We start from the raw sequence: 17573 nt of genomic DNA on the forward strand, positions 1-17573 counted from the left end.
TATCTATGAAAGACAGGGTCCTGAAAAAGGGACGTTTCTTTTTTTCCCCTGAGTTTACAAGTAGTGATGGAGTCAATCTCTCCTCCACTTTGAGCCAGGAGAGATTGACATGCATATTATTGACATGCATATTATTAATGTTAGCTCTCTGTGTACATCCAAGGGCCAGCCTTAGATGTGGCACCTGTTAAGAAGGCAGAGCAACGCTTTATTATGGACAGGCTTCTCCCCATTTTAGCTACTGTTGTATCAATATGTTTTGACCATGACAGTTTACAATCCAGGGTTACTCCAAGCAGTTTAGTCACCTCAACTTGACCAATTTACACATTATTTATTACAAGATTTAGTTGAGGTTTAGGATTTAGTGAATGATTTGTCTCAAATAAAATGATTTTAGTTTTTGAAATATTTAGGACTAACTTGTTTCTCCTTGCCATCCACTCTGAAATGAACTGCAGCTCTTTGTTAAGTGTTGCTGTCATTTCAGTCGCTGTAGTAGCTTACATGTATAGTGTTGAGTCATCCTCATACATAGACACACTGGCTTTACTCAAAGCCAGTGGCATGTCGTTGGTAAAGATTGAAAAAAGTAAGAGGCCTAGACAGCTGCCGGGGGAAATTCCTGATTCTACCTGGATTATGTTGGACAGGCTTCCATTAAAGAACACCCTCTGTGTTCTGTTAGACAGGAATCAAATTATTGCACCAGTCTAAGGCACTGCATCTCAAATCAAAATCAAATCAAATTTATTTATATAGCCCTTCGTATATCAGCTGAAATCTCAAAGTGCTGTACAGAAACCCAGCCTAAAACCCCAAACAGCAAGCAATGCATGTGAAAGAAGCATGGTGGCTAGGAAAAACTCCCTAGAAAGGCCAAAAACCTAGGAAGAAACCTAGAGAGGAACCAGGCTATGAGGGGTGGCCAGTCCTCTTCTGGCTGTGCCGGGTGGATATTATAACAGAACATGGTCAAGATGTTCATAAATGACCAGCATGGTCAAATAATAATAATCAGAGTAGTTGTCGAGGGTGCAACAAGCACGTCCGGTGAACAGGTCAGGGTTCCGTAGCCGCAGGCAGAACAGTTGAAACTGGAGCAGCAGCATGGCCAGGTGGACTGGGGACAGCAAGGAGTCATCATGCCAGGTAGTCCCGAGGCATGGTCCTAGGGCTCAGGTCCTCCGAGAGAAAGAAAGAAAGAGAGAAAGAGAGAATTAGAGAGAGCATATTTAAATTCACACAGGACACCGGATAAGACAAGAGAATACTCCAGATGTAACAGACTGACCCTAGCCCCCCGACACATAAACTACTGCAGCATAAATACTGGAGGCTGAGACAGGAGGGATCAGAAGACACTGTGGCCCCATCCGATGATACCCCCGGACAGGGCCAAACAGGCAGGATATAACCCCACCCACTTTGCCAAAGCACAGCCCCCACACCACTAGAGGGATGTCTACAACCACCAACTTACCGTCCGAAGACAAGGCCGAGTATAGCCCACAAAGATCTCCGCCATGGCACAACCCAAGGGGGTGACACCTCTTGCATCTCAGTGCAAGAGGTGTCACTACAGTCCCTGGTTCGAATCCAGGCTGTATCACATCCGGCCATGATTGGGAGTCCCATAAGGCGGCGCACAATTGACCCAGGGTCATCCAGGTTTGGCCGGGGTAGGCCATCATTGTAAATAAGAATTTGTTCTTAAGTGACTTGCCTAGTTAAGTAAAGGATAAATCAATATTTATTCACATTATAGCATAACACATACATTTTTCCAGCAGCAGACTATGACCGATAATGTCAAAAGCCGCACTGAAGTATAACAAAACATCCCCCACAATCTTTTTAGCATCAATTTCACTCAGCATCAGTCATTTGTGTTTGTTCTGTGCTTGATGTCCTTCCCTATAAGCGTGCTGAAAGTCTGTTGTCAATTTGTTCACTGTGAAATAGCATTGCATCTGGTCCCCCCCAAAAATCCGAAAGTTTACTAAGGGTTGGTGACAGGCTGATTGGTGGCCTATTTGAGCCAGTAAAAAGGTCTTTACTTTTCTTAGGCTGGGGAATGAGTTTTGCTTCCCTCCAGGCCTGAGGGCACACACTTTCTAGTAGGCTTAAATCGAAGATATGGTGAAGAGGAGTGGCAATATCATCCGCTGTTATCCTCAGTCATTTTCCATCCAAGTTGTCAGATCCTGGTGGCATGTCATTGTTGATAGACCATTTTTTCACCTCTTCCACACTCACTTTACGGAATTCAAAATGACAACGCTTGTCTTTCATAATTTGGTCAGATATACTTGGATGTGTAGTGTAGTGTCAGCGTTTGTTGCTGGCATGTCATGCCTAATTTTGGTAATCTTGTCAATAAAAAAAAATCATGAAGTTGTTGGCAATATCAGTGGGTTTTGTGATGAATGAGCCATCTCATTCGGTTTTCCATTTTTGCCCAAAATTTCATTGAAGGTGCTCCAAAACGTTTTACTATCATTCTTTGTCATTTATCTTTGTTTCATAGTGTACTTTCTTCTTTTTATTCAGTTTAGTCACATGATTTCTCAATTTGCAGAAACGTTTGCCAATCGGTTGAACAGCCAGACGTATTTGCCATTTATTTTGCCTCATCCCTCTCAACCATCATTTTTCAATTCCTCATCCATCCATGGGGATTTAAGTTATTACAGTCATTTCCTTAATGGGTGCTTATTAGTAACTGGGATAAGCAATTGAATAAACGTGTCAAGTGCAGCGTCTGGTTGCTTCTCATTACACACCCCGGACCAACAAATATTCCTTACAACAACATTGGAATCACTCCACAAGTATTTGTATGACCTCTTATACACTATATTAGGCCCAGCCTTTGGAACTTTGGTTTTCCAAGATATGGCTACTGTATTTTGATCACTACAGCCGATGGATTTGTGTAGAGGGTCATTTTTATGTTGTGGTCTTCAAAGTATCACAACCTATTTCTGCATATTGATTATGAATTTGGACATTAAACTGGTGTTTTGACACTGGGTTGTAAATCTAAAAAATATGACAACAGGAAGCAGCAACAGTATAATTTAAGTTATGTTTAATGAATATAAATGGTACTTTATACAGTTTCTCGATCGCTCTGGCTCATTTTTTGAAACAGTCTTAACATTTTTTAAACTCTAAGTGCAATTGTCACAAGTGTTTTATGGGACATCACAACTCTATTGCATGTCTGCAAAATGTAGTAACTCCCCCCAAAACATTTAATTCATGCTTCAAAATCGAGTTATTTTTAGTAAATTGGCCCAATGCCACCAAAATGAAATAAAAAGATCTCCTTGCGTGGCGCAACCATCCCCTGCATTGATCACGTGATGTCCTCACAAGCATCATTCACGGCATCTAACAGAGACATCTGATCTTGTGCCTGATAGTCATATACTTTCCACCTCCGTGCTGAAATAAACCTCTTCTATTGGATTCAGGAATGGGGAGGATGGTAGAAGAACTCCATTGTTATCCTTTCATGCGCTTCAAACCATTCCCTAACAATGTTGGTTCGGTGGAAGCTGACATTATCCCACACAATTACATCATTTGGCAAATCTGGTCTAAATAAACCTCTTTCATGTTCTGGTGTTAGGTCTCTGTAAAGTATATTGGCAGCACGCATTGTAAAATTGCCCCCACTTTGGCCTGGTGTGCCAATTGTGGCTCGGTGTCCAATCAGATTACGGCCACGTCTCCTGCCTTTGGCCAGATTGAACCCAGACTCGGCCACAAAAACAAGAATGTGGGTCATTTCATGTCCTTCCAGCTCCATTATTCTCTACATAGTAACACAGAAACAGAATATAACGTTTGTTTTATATAGCCTATTCTAGAATCAGACAGTTTAGTAAAGTAGAAATGTTTTCTGTTCTTATGGGTATCTACAACTTGAAGTATATACAGGCATCATTGAAGTACAGTAGAACTCCCTGTACAATATACCATGTGTACACCAGTGGTTTACCTGGACATACCGGTACCGCAGCTCCTACCAGTACATACCGGTACCGCAGCTCCTACCAGTACATACCGGTACCTCAGCTCCTACCAGTACATACCGGTACCTCAGCTCCTACCAGTACCTCAGCTCCTACCAGTACATACCGGTACCTCAGCTCCTACCAGTACATACCGGTACCTCAGCTCCTACCTGGACATACCGGTACCGCAGCTCCTACCTGGACATACCGGTACCGCAGCTCCTACCTGGACATACCGGTACCGCAGCTCCTACCTGGACATACCGGTACCGGGCTTCTTAAAGAAAAACTAACAGGTCTGTGAGAGCCGGAATTCTTACTGGTTGGTAGGTGATCAAATACTCATGTCATGCAATAAAATGCAAATTAATTACTTAAAAATCATACAATGTGATTTTCTGGATTTGTTTTAGATTCCGTCTCTCACAGTTGAAGTGTACCTATGATACAAAGCATGTAGAGGTCTGTAATTTGTAAGTAGGAAAACCTGCAAAATCGGCAGTGTATCAAATACTTGTTCTCCCCACTTTATATCTGACTGATTTTGATAATTGAATTGATCATTTTGCATGTGATGGCTCACACGATGACAGAATGTTTAGAGTTGTGAAGAGTATCACAGTTTCACTGAGAATCAACTCAGCAGTTTTGATCAGCCACATGCATGTAGTTATTGTGCAAATTGTAGACAATTGTACTTACTCTTTTGCACACATGTGCCAAAACACATGTAATTTGCTTAAATGAATAAGAAATTCAAATCTGGTGTGAACAAGAACCTAATTGTTCAGAGATGTTTAACTTATTTTTGAAGAAAATTACTCTCATTTGAGAATTGAGCCAAAACGATTGTAGAATCTTTTTTTTTTTTTTTTTTTCAGAATCGGGGAAACACTGCTGAATGAGCCCAAAAATTTGCTGTGAATGATTGATTTATATGATATATTAGTGAAATTATGAAAATGAATTTGTCTTGGCTAATAATAGAATCCAGTCCCCCTGAGCCCAGACATCAATTCAAAGTCTATTCCACGTTGGTTCAATATCATTTCATTGAAATTACATGGAAACAACGTTGATTCAACCAGTGATTAAATTAAGCTAGCAAGCTTACCTCAATTGCCTCGCTAGACTCTTGTATTGCCCTTGATCATGATTTGCAGTTCCATTACATTACACCGAAGAGTCATTGGACGAAGGCGTCTTCTGTATGGGGAAGTTTTGTTAATTAAGAGCCACAATGCTCGGTCTGAACATTAACAAGCACCGCTTGCGTTTAGGTTTTGGAAACAGAACCATATCTGCAGTTTTTATAATTTTTTTTACAAAAGGTTCAATTAATACACACCTTAACATTTTGTTGTTGCAAATATATTTTCAGATTTTGTCTGCCCTCGAACCTCTCACCCTTTCGCGACTGCTCTCCTCTCTTGTCCTTTCCCAGCCTCCGTACTTTCTGCTGGTCCCGCCCCTTTGTTGCTTCTTCTCGAAAGCGTACAGGCCGCTCTTTGAAAAGCTAGCTAGATAGCTAACTAGAAGACTATTGAATACTTCGAAAGGGAAACATAAAACTTGAGCTGGTGAGTAAAGCATTAGATATCTACCAATGGTCATAACGGGTCGCCCAAACGTTGTTATTAGTCGTTAGGTGTGCATAACCACTAGCTAGCTATCTGCTCTTCAGACCAGCTGCTGTTTAGCTTTGTAGCTATCTAGCTAATAGCTCATTCTAACCCATTTGAATCTGTGCTCAAACCCAGTCGATACACAAATACAATTATTGTTTTCTGACTGGTAACTACATGCAGATCGATTTTAGCTGTATAGAATCAATGAGTTACTGTTGTACTTGATGTTCGTTTTAGCTATGTTAGTTAGCTTGTTAGCTCGCGGAATTATGCTTCCAGGTTGGATCCTTCAAAATAAAAGCCCTCATAGGAATATTGAAATTAATTAATGGTCACTGATATTGTTCTATTTAGTAAAAACAATATATTTACAATGAATGATAGAAAATGTAACCATTTGGCACACTTGACAGCAATGGAATCTGACTATACATGTGGATCTTGGATGGTACAGAGTGTTTTTGTATTACACCACATTCTCCTATCTACACAGGTGACCTCACAAGGAATTCCCCTCCTGCTCTGGTGGGAGGAAGAAGATCCAGTGTTATGAGAACTCAGAGCCTGGAATAACTTGTCTTGGTCGGAGACTCACAAAGCAGCACTTGCTAAAACTCCCAGTGGGAAGAGAGATCTAGGAGACCTTTGAATCCATATGAAAGGAAAAGACACCTGACCCTATTTTTGACCAAGACACATAGTAACTCATCAGAATAGGATCATTAAGAATCTGCTGGGACAAAATGGACCGAGAGAAGGGAACGTTGATGGATGAAATCGAAAAGGGTTTATGGAATTTAACCGAGGACAATTTACGTTACCTTTGTGAACGTCATGGACACGGTGGCAAAGATGGCTTCAAAGTTAAAGCAATGGATCACCGGTCGTTGCGGCGTAAAATCCTGGAGGAAATGTGGGACAATACGGATTCAATGAAATCAGAGGAGCAGGGAATATCTTGGTTAGTCCAACTGAATGAGGACATCAGAAAGATACAGGAGGATGCTAGCAGTGCTGATGATGATGATGCTGTAGACTGTGACGAAGAATGGAACGGAGAGGGCGGGGTTCAGTTACCTAGCAATGGGTTGGAGGTGGAGCCCATGAGTTCCAGCCAATCTGATGATGATGGCGCTGTAGACTGTGATGAAGAAAGGGACGAGGAGGTCAGGGATTGGATGGCTAGCGATGGGCTGGAGGTGGAGTTATCTCCAGAGAGGCACACACCAGAGCAGAGAGTGAGAGGGGTGAGTATTTGATTTTCCAGTCTTACATTTTGTTTCGTAAGTCTTTCCTTGATTCCTCGACTTTCCTTTATAAAAGGATCTAATGTTCCTCCTCTTGGTCTTTCTCCACATCTGGGGTGTAATCATTATTCCAAACAGTTGCAAAACGTTTTTCAATGGGGAAAAAAAGTGTTTTATATTAGACAAAGTCGGGTAGATCCCTCCCGGTTTTCATTCCGTTGACTTCTGTTTGTGTTCCAGTGAATACACCCCTGGTGTTCCTCCTCTTGGCCTTTCTCCTTCAATGGATTTTGAGAAGTAGTTTAAATAATTGAGGATGAGAGGAATTGAGGAAAGACTTGACAGGTAGGAGATGGTTTCCCACCCTGTTTCATTCGGTCACTATTTTTACCATTTCCAGGACAAGCCTCCCCGGCCCCCCTCCTCCCTCTCGAAGTCTCCGGGTCGTGCGTCCCGCGGTAGCGCCCTACTGCGCTGTCTGAAGAAGAGGGTGTCTGTGCAGCTAGACGACAGCAAAACAACTCGCACAGGAGAGAAATCTCACAGCCCGTCTAGTGCTAAACGATGCAAGAAAACTCTCCCAGGAGACAGGCCTAGCTCCCATATCTGTGATCACTGTGGGAAGAATTTAGGAAGTCAAAAAAGCCTGAAAAGCCACATGCGTGTTCATACCGAAGACAAACCTCATGAGTGCTCCGAGTGTGGGGAGACGTTCCGTCTGTTAAGAAGCCTAAAAAAACATCAGAAACTTCACACTGGTGAGGTTAGAGGGACGAAGAAAGTCAAAGTTCCGCATCCGTGTCCTCACTGCGGGACGATGCTAGCTTCGAAGAAAGAATTAAAGGATCATCTGCGAATCCGCCACACTGAAAAAACTCAGCTCTGCTCTGAATGTGGCAAGAGATTCTCTAGCACCTACGCCCTGAGGAAACACCAGAGACTACACACTGGGGAACAGCTCCACCTCTGCCCTGACTGTGGGAAGACCTTCTATACTCAGGCACACTTGATATCTCACCAGAGGGTCCATGCTGAACACAGGGAAAGGCCACATGTGTGTCCTGTCTGTGGGAGGGGCTTTACAGCAGCTTCATCCTTGAAGTCACATCAGAGTATTCACACTGGAGAGAAACCTTACCTCTGCTCTGAATGCGGGAAGAGTTTCAGAACATTAGGACACTTCACAACACACCAGAAACAGCATGTAGAAGCAAAGCCATCTTTCCCTTGCCCTGTTTGCAATCAGTGTCTCTCAACAAAGCGCAACCTGATATTTCACCAGAGAATGCACACTGGAGAGAAGCCTTACCACTGCTCTCAGTGTGACCGGCGCTTTGTTAATGAGCAGAAATTGAAAAGTCATCAGCGTGTACACACTGGAGAGAAGCCCTACCTTTGCTCCCAGTGTGGGAAAAGTTTTGCTCTTTCACAAAATCTTAAAAAGCATCTCAGGGTGCATTCGGGTGAGAGGCGTTACAGATGTACCTATTGTGTAAAGAGTTTCATTTCTTCATCTGGTCTGAAATCACACCTGCAAACACACACTGGAGTGAAACCCTGCCACTGCCCTGAATGTGGGAAAGGTTTCTCAGAGAAGAGAGCTCTAAAGAATCACATGCTCACACACGGGAGAGAAACCGCTCCAACGTTCCAATGTCTGTGAGAATGTAACTCAGCACCAGGAGATACACACTGGGGTTGAAGAGCATAAATAACTGCCATTAGACTGAGTCGCTCTGGATAAGAGCGCCTGCTAAATTACTAAAACATTTTAAAATAAAACACAGATATTGTACACCGCTGTCTTCCCGACTCCCACGTGATAGTTCATTTCTGTCTTATTTTCTCTGAAAAGGCTTACTAAGAAACTACCATAACTAGTTATTTTGTGTCTGGGTGTTCTGTTTATGAATTGTCTGCTTGCTTTGTACTGTTCTATCTAGCCTGACTCCAGAACCTGTTTTGTGCTAGTATATATATATGTGTGTGTGACTCCCATTTTGGCATGTATTTAGCAGTGTATGGTGCAGTACCAATGTGGCCACTAAAAGGACACCACTTGCCTGTTTTTTAATGTTGTGAGGTTGCTTCACTTGTCTTCTACTATGGTGGGCTCGCGCTATGGCAGTTTTAGAAGAAGTCTGCCAAGACAACTGTACAAATCTGAACGAAGCAACAAGATAAATACATTATGGCATCTTATTCCCGAGGTAACAAGCACGCCTGCACTGATCTGTCTCGTGTCTTTTGCAAAGAGTCATGGGATTGATCAAAAGGACTCCGGCTGTTATAACGTTAAAAAAATAATACTGAAGTGAAGTAAATTCCTTTGTAAAAACAGGCTGAATTTAAGCGAAATCAATAATTTTGATTTTTTTTGCTGAGGATATCTTAGTCGGTTACTTTTACATCTAGCTACGGTGTTTTTGTGTTTGTACAAGCAGTATTTCTAACTTAAATTTGTCCAACACAGACAAACGAAGGGGCCAGGGTTCAGGTCTGGAAGCACGCTTTCCACTGTACCCAGAGGGCAGTTTTAGTACTGCAGTTTGCCTGACATCTGGCCCACAAAGACCATTCCCATTGATGGTCCCATAGAGAAGTCAGATTTCAAATTCCTAATAAGATACTTTACCCGTCACCTTTGTGCACAAAATATCAGTTGAGGCCATCTTTTTCTCCATCTCTCACAGCCGAAGACATTAACATTTTACATTCAACCAATGTCTGCCATGTTTAGGCCTCCCGAGTGGCGCAGCGGTCTAAGACTCTGCAGTGCTAGAAGCGTCACTACAGACCCTGGTTCGTTCCCAGGCTGTGTCACAACCGGCCGTGATCGGGAGTCCCATAGGGCGGCGCACAATTGGCCCAGCTTCGTCCAGGTTAGGGGAGGGTTTGGCCTAGGATAGGCCGTCATTGTAAATAAGAATTTGTTCTTAACTGACTTGCCTAGTTAAATAAAAAAAAAAAAAATTTGGATGACGTGATGATGTCATCACTGCGCGCGGTGCTCGCTGTGCGCATTGAGTGCTAGTGTGCATGTGAGTTGGCCCCAGTGAAAAGGATGCAACCCGGAGATGTATAGTGCGACAGGTAACCTAGCGGTTAAGAGCATTGGGCCAGTAACCGAAAGGTCGCTGGTTCGAATCCCTGAGACGACTTGGTGAAAAATCTGCCCTTGAACAAGGCATTTAACCCTAATTGCTCCTGTTTTATATAGACTGTCCACAAGTCAGCGTTTTGTGAACGTGAGTAGGTTAAGTTGAAAACAACAGTCTTCCATTTTGGATGCTGTCTCCAGTTAATTTATAGGCCGAGGCTACGAATATAAAGTTTTCACTCCCGCCTCCGTCCCTCCCCTTTAGAAACATCTTTCTCAAAACTAAGGATACAAATCATGTTTTGCGTATGTGTTTATTTTACACACACATTCAAGTTTTTCTCTTTAATCTATGCTTTACTCCCCCTCTTCTGAACCCTCGACCAATGTGATCGACATGGTGCTGTAGCCTGTGTAGCCTCTGTCTATAAACTCTGGCAATTTTGAAAGAATATTCCCAAAATATATATGTGAAGGCTAACTTAACTGTCTGTTGTGACGGATATTGCCTTGAATAAGGCGCCGTCTACACACTGCATTGGAGCAAAAACGATCAGCGTTTTGTGTGATGATGTCATCTTTATAGTTATACTGCCATGTAGCCAGAGTTACTGAACACCAAATGCTTCCTCCATAAGCTAGCTAGCTACTGGCAACATTATGTTATCACAATAAATGAGTTTGTATTAATAATACTAATATCCATGAATTAAATGGCAGTTTAGAAGAAGTCTGGAGATGCAACTAGCTACATATGTGTTTATATATTTATTTAAAGGTCTAGGCTCCAATTCTTCTGAATGACTGTATCTCTATCCACTTCTTGTAATGTGTCATTGTTTAATAACTAATGAATGATATTTTAACAGACCCACGTTATGTTCCCCGGGCGCCGAAGATGTCGATTTTAAGGCAGCCTACCCGCACCTCTCTGATTCTGAGGGGTTGGGTTAAATGCATTTCAGTTGAAGGTATTCAGTTGTACAACTGACTAGGTATCCCCTTCTCCCCTGGACTCCCAGGAGTCATCTTTTAGTTCTACATCAATACATGCACAATTCATAATGTAGATTATAGTGTAGTCTGTAGTTTTTAGCTTACACTGTTCATAGTGTAGTCTAGTTTTTATCTTACTCTGTTCATAGTGTAGTCTGTAGTTTTTAGCTTACACTGTTCATAGTGTAGTTGTAGTCATAGTGTAGTTTTTAGCTTACACTGTTCATAGTGTAGTTTTTAGCTTACACTGTTCATAGTGTAGTTTTTAGCTTACACTGTTCATAGTGTAGTTTTTAGCTTACACTGTTCATAGTGTAGTTTTTAGCTTACACTGTTCATAGTGTAGTTTTTAGCTTACACTGTTCATAGTGTAGTTTTTAGCTTACACTGTTCATAGTGTAGTCTAGTTATCTTACTCTGTTCATAGTGTATTCTGTAGTTTTTAGCTTACACTGTTCATAGTGTACATAGTGTATGTGAATTGTGTAAATGCTGCGTGTATATATTGTCTGTATATTCTGTTTATTGTCTGTCTGTAGCCTATATTCTGTTTATTGTGTCAGCACCATATCACCGAGTCAAATTTCTGTACATGCAAATGTGTTTGGCGAATAAAGGTGATTCTCCATTCCATCTGTTGATTGGAGGGGGAAGTTACAGATGTTGACATGTCTCACACAGTTGTTCATCTAAAGTTTCATTTTGATATGTTTTTTTTTTAATGTTTAAAAATTAAACACGTGTTTCTCAAATAATAAGTAATGTTTGTTCCTGCTTGGCCCTAGTGGTGAGACTGGTTTGGATGCATGAAGTAGAGCTAATTTTTCGGTCTTGTATCGATCTTTCTTAATCCAGGGTTTCCCAACCAATCTCTGTCCTCTGGACCCCAAGGGTTGCCCCCCCCCCCCCCCCCCCCACACACACACACACACAGCTGATTCAAATAATCAACTAATCATCAAGATTTGACCATTTGAATCAGCTGTGTAGTGTTAGGGCAAAAACCAAAACGTGCACCCTTTGGGGTCCCGTGGACAGAGTTTGGGAAACGCTGACCTAGTCCCGCGGAAACTAGAGCGGTTTGAAGTGGATAGAACATGGTATGTGTTCATTAGTTGCAGACCATAGCAAACAGTTTTGCAACATAAAATGTTATGCAATGAAAACTAGTTTCGTTTGGACAAATCCCTAGTGAATACACCTAATGCATTGATTTATAGATCATTTCATAAAACTACTTTAAAATTTGCTTTCACCACCCCATTTGGTAAATTGCTCAATCTTAAACATAAAACTAGTGAAAATCACCATTGAACTCACTGAACACTTCTCTTTCTCTCTGTGCTGTGTCATTAAAGAGGCACGTGGGATAATACATGTACTCATTTGTACGTGTAATGAGTAACTGTTCTTCTAATTTAGCTATGATGCAATATAGTGTATCTATGTCCTCAATGAGCATAGTTGTATTACTATTCTCGACTCTCTCTACCCTCGGCCTTCTGCTCCCATGTCCTTTCTGCTAGCCTCGCCCCTTTGTTTTGTTCTCATCTCGAACAGGTAGCTAGAAGACGACTGAATACTTCCAAAGGATTATGTTTCAATCGAACCGGTGAGTAAATCATTAGGTATCTACTAACGGCCAGGAGGGGTCGTCCAAAATATGTAATTAGCAAGTAGTTAGGTTTACATAACCGCTAATTTAGCTGGCTAGCTGCTCTTCAGACTAGCTGTTGTTTTTAGCTTGATAGCTAGCTAGCTAATTGCTCCTGTAAACAATGTTTAAGCTGTAGTCAAACTGAGTCGATATTCGAATAAAATGATTGTTTTCTGACTCGTAGCTACAGGCATATCGATTGTAGCTATATGAAATCATCAACGAGTTACTGTTGTATTTTCTGTCTGTATTAGCCACGTTAGCTAACGTTAGCTGCTTCTTCTTCTTTAGGATTTGGTTGGCGGATCGCGTCCAACTTTTAGGTGCGTACAGCGTCACCTACTGTACTGGTGTGAGGCCATTCGGCCAACGTACATTTAATTGGTATGGTAATACAAAATTGGGGAAAAGGAAAATCGCCCTGCCAACTATTAGCCCTCTATAAAAAAACACCACCCCATTCCACTATTTAACCCTCTTCTATTCTACTCCAGACCAACGGTCTGAGAGGACAAAACACTACCACTCAACACCCCTCTGCAACTGTTTTGCAGTAAATCCTCGCAATCCCAAGTACTTCTCAGCAACTGCCACCACAACCTCTATTTTCTGTGACTTCTGATCCATTTCTGCAGTACAATTGACAACCATGTCTATGAATGCTAAAAAGCCCACCTTACTGAATCACATTATTTCCTTCACTCTGCCTTGGTCTCTGCCTACTCTCAGGATCCCTCAGCCTGTAACCAGCTTCCTCTACCACTCTGTTCACTGCCTCAGCATACAACACCTTCTGTGCTACTCTAAACCTGGCAACCTCAACCTGTCTTTCTCTCACCTTACACCTCCGATCTCCAACCCCATGGGCACCCCCACAACTAACACACACACACACTTTCTCCAACGATACTACACATTCCTTCGTCTCATGCTCTCCTGCACACTTCTCACATCTAGGAATCTCCCTCCTACACACCTAAAACACCATAGTATTTTCAGAACAAAAGCAGAATAACTTAGACTTTCTAACTTGACCATGTCGGGCAAAGACTTCACATCGAAACTCAGCAGGACAGACTATGTCTTCTGTTTCCCCACGCTCTCCACCAGGTCTGCGTCGTATCAAACGGCGGGCGTTACAGACACTGGGGAACTTCAATTTCAACTGATCCTCCTCAACACTTAATGCCACCCCATGTATCACTCTTTTCAAAGATGCCCTGCTCCATAGAGCAAAGTAAGTCGCATGTATTGTCCCTAATCGCGTGATCCGTAGCACACGCTCCCCCTGGACTGAAGAAACATAGTAAATCATCACTAATCCACTCCGCGTTACTCTCACCACCTCAACAGTCCACAACCTCTTCTCCACCCAACCTGACAGCACATATGGATCCATTCTCTCCACAAATCTCACTCTCACTGGGCCAGAATGATCCTTTTCATCCTCTTGACGAGGCCCGAACTCGGCGGTCTTCGCTGCAGGTTAACTTGTAGTAGCTGTTGGATCCTTCCAAATAAAAACAAGGAGGGGTCGCTGCAGCCCAATATGGCGACCGGAGTATAGGAGAGTGGGTGTGTCGGAAGGAGTGTGTATATAAAAAGCGAGTCAGCTAATTTGGCAGATTTGTTGCCATTCAAGAACGTTTTGTGTGGCTGATTGGGTTGCACAGTGAATCGATAAGCCGGCGACCAGTGTTGTATCGGCCTGCCTGCAGACTTGAAGTGCTTCCTACTGGGTATCACAGTCGTGGCGCCGGCGGCAGCTAAAGTGGCCATGTTTTTCTCTCACAAGATTTTATCTCAAGTAGAATAGCAGCCCACACAAGAAATAACTAATACTGATAACCATCTAGATGCCACCTTGATACATAGCCTACATGCAGTCTGCTACTCAATGGGGAGGGAATGAACGGCAACACCGGGACACAGTGCCCTTCGCTACCGCTTGACAAGCACGACTGTCCAGCACTGGCCTGGGAAGTAGCTACCTAGTAGCCAGTCACAGTAAGCACACGCATACAACTCTTGAAGCAACAGTACACCCATCATAGATCATTTGAATCAAAAATAAACAATCATTAGTTTTCTAACTGAAAATGTAGAATTATTTGTGTAAAACTAACAGTGAAATACGACTGACTCATCCTCTGGCTTCAGAACAGAAGTCCAAACTCTCGCGGTATGGTAGCTCAATGTACGGTTGTTGCGTTTTAAGAAACGGAAGTGGGAAAAACAACTTATAGCAGAGTGCTTTTGACACACCCACCCCTTTTGACACGCCCACCCCTTTTGACACGCCCACTACTTTCCTTTCGACACACCCACCCCTTTTGACACGCCCACTACTTTCCTTTAAACTGATGGCCGATTTACGACAAACAGTACCAGTCAAGAGTTTGGAAACACCTACTCATTCCAGGGTTTTCCTTTATTTTGACTATTTACTACATTGTAGAATAATAGTGAAGACATCAAAACTAGGAAATAACACATATGGTATCATGTAGGAAACAAAAAAAGTGTTAAACAAATCAAAATATATTTGAGATTCTTCAAAGTAGCCACTTAACATTCTCTCAACCAGCTTCATGAGGAATGCTTTTCCAATGGTCTTAGAAGTTCCCACATATGCTGAGCACTTGTTGGATGCTTTTCCATCACTCTGCGTTCCAACTCATCCCAAACCATCTCCATTGGGTTGAGGTCAAGTGATAGTTTGTAAACCAAATAAATGTAAACAAACACTATATAGTCTCAAAATATAGTTAAAACTGTAATTTAGATTTCATGGATGGTCAGTCAATGAATTTGAGAGTGGTTAGATTTCTCCTGCCCCATCCCTCCGCTTTTTATCAAAACAGGGTCAGGGATGATGCTTTGTTATTGTTTTAACTGCTGATCGGTGCTTTAAGTAAAAAATGTAAGGTTGACAATCTAATGCAGAAAATGGTTTGATTTGATTTGACAGACTCTGCAAAAATAGAATGCTGCTACACATCTAGATTAGATGGTAAAAACTGTTTTTTTTTCTCACACCATGTTCTCCTACGTCCACAGGTGACCTCACAAGGAGATTCCACAGGTGACCTCACAAGGAGATTCCACAGGTGACCTCACAAGGAGATTCCACAGGTGACCTCTCAAGGAGATTCCACAGGTGACCTCACAAGGAGATTCCACAGGTGACCTCACAAGGAGATTCCACTGCTCTGGTGACAGGAAGAAGATCTGGTGTTATGACAACTCCAGATATGAGTTCTCCATTTTTTTCTTAACATGTATTTTTCTTAAAACTGCATCGTTGGTTAAGGGCTTGTAAGTAAGCATTTCACTAAGGTTTACACATGTTGTATTTGCCGCATGTGAAAAACAACATTTGATTTGACACAGGAGAGAGACACCTCACACTTGTTGCAGCTCCATTCAATAACCAGTTGTTATTGCTACTTTTACCAAGAAACATTCAAACTCTGCTGGGAAAAAAATGAATCGAGAGGAGGGAGTGTTGATGGATGAAATTGAAAAGAGTTTATGGAATTTGACTGAGGACAATTTACGCTACCTTTGTGAACATCATGGACATGATGGATCTGAAGTTAAAGCAATGCATCACCGCTCTTTGCGGCGTAAAATCATGGAGGGAATGTGGGACAATACAGATTCAATTAAATCGGTGGAGCAGGGAATATCTTGGTTAGTCCAACTGAAAGAGGACATCAGAAGGATACAGGAGGATGCTAGTGGTGCACCGTCGAGTCCCCTCCAGGCTGAGGATGCTGTAGACTGTGATGAAGAGTGGAGCGGAGAGTGAAGGGCTGGGTTACCTAGCAACGGGTTGGAGGCGGAGTCCATGAGTCCCAGACAATCCAACGACGCTGCAGACTGCGACATGGAGGACACGGATTGGTTACCTAGCAACAGACTGGAGGCGGAGTTATCTCCAGAAAGGCACACACTAGAGCAAAGAGTGAGAGGCGTGAGTATTTATTTTCCCAGTTGGAAAGGGAGTATTTATTTTCCCAGTTGGAAAGGGAGTATTTATTTTCCCAGTTGGAAAGGGAGTGTTTATTTTCCCAGTTGGAAAGGGAGTGTTTATTTTCCCAGTTGGAAAGGGAGTGTTTATTGTCCCAGTCGCAAAGGGAGCGTTTATTTTCCCAGTCAAAGTGAGTATTTATTGTTCCAGTCAAAGTGTTTCTCAACAGTCCTTCATTGATTCCTCAACTTCCTTCTATAAAAGACATTGGAGGAGAATATCTGAGGTTCCTCCTCTTGACCTTTCTCCTTTTTGAGAAGGAGGTTACATAATCGTGGATGAGGGGAATTTAAAGACTTCAAAATTAATTGTCAGGTAGAAGAGCATTTCCCACCCTGATTAATTCCGTCTATATTTTGGGATTTACAGGACACGTCTCTCCCGCCTCCCTCCACTCTCCCAAAGACCCTGTGTCGTGTCTCTCCCGGTAGCGCCTTAATTTGGGGTCTGAAGAGGGTGTCTGTGCAGCTGATGGACTGCAGGAAAACACCAGGGCAGACAATCCGCAAGAAAACCCACTCCTGTGCTCAGTGTGGGAAGAGTCTTGCCACAAAAGACATTCTGGAGCGACATCTGCTAACTCACACTGGAGAGAAACAGAAAAATATATGCGCTGAATGTGGGGAATTATTCAGTACATTTTCCAGCCTTACCAGGCATCTAAAAACGCATACTGGAGAGAAATGTTATGTTTCTGAAACCACATGCTCTGAATGCGGAAAGACATTCCGTACACATTCCAGTCTTAAGAGACATCTGCTAACTCACACTGGAGAGAAACCGTACGTTTGCCCTCGTTGTGGGAAGAGTTTCACTGATCCAGGAAACTTAAAGAAACACATCTTTAGAATTCACTCAGGAGAACATTTTGAAGAGGAACC

At 42.4% G+C, this 17573-nt stretch overlaps 1 protein-coding gene and 2 long non-coding RNA genes across 3 annotated transcripts; 2 read left to right on the top strand and 1 right to left on the bottom strand.

Annotated features, from left to right (window-relative positions):
* Positions 1-3081: 3081 nt before the first annotated feature.
* On the bottom strand, positions 3082-5435 carry LOC115147665 (uncharacterized). Its single transcript, XR_003866446.1, has 3 exons — positions 5377-5435; positions 5143-5234; positions 3082-3824 (listed from the first exon to the last, which is right to left on the bottom strand). It is a non-coding gene; the product is annotated as an uncharacterized LOC115147665 (long non-coding RNA).
* Positions 5436-5474: 39 nt separating this feature from the next.
* LOC115147666 (gastrula zinc finger protein XlCGF26.1-like) lies at positions 5475-8971 on the top strand. The gene is made up of 3 exons (XM_029689958.1): positions 5475-5608; positions 6150-6903; positions 7304-8971. Exons 2-3 carry the CDS (start codon positions 6400-6402, stop codon positions 8564-8566), a joined length of 1767 nt encoding a protein of 588 aa, XP_029545818.1. The 5' UTR covers positions 5475-5608; positions 6150-6399; the 3' UTR covers positions 8567-8971.
* Positions 8972-12386: 3415 nt separating this feature from the next.
* Positions 12387-17285, top strand: LOC115147669 (uncharacterized). The gene is made up of 3 exons (XR_003866447.1): positions 12387-12611; positions 12948-12979; positions 15717-17285. It is a non-coding gene; the product is annotated as an uncharacterized LOC115147669 (long non-coding RNA).
* Positions 17286-17573: the final 288 nt, after the last annotated feature.

The sequence above is a fragment of the Salmo trutta genome, chromosome 14 (genome assembly GCF_901001165.1).
Source record: "Salmo trutta chromosome 14, fSalTru1.1, whole genome shotgun sequence".
Taxonomy (NCBI): domain Eukaryota; kingdom Metazoa; phylum Chordata; class Actinopteri; order Salmoniformes; family Salmonidae; genus Salmo; species Salmo trutta.

Bases quoted from the DNA above. Each gene is read 5' to 3' on its own strand.
- LOC115147666 (XM_029689958.1), top strand. From the start codon at position 6,400: ATGGACCGAGAGAAGGGAACGTTGATGGATGAAATCGAAAAGGGTTTA. The intron at 6,904-7,303 runs GTGAGTATTTGA...TACCATTTCCAG, and splicing joins CAGAGCAGAGAGTGAGAGGG to GACAAGCCTCCCCGGCCCCC.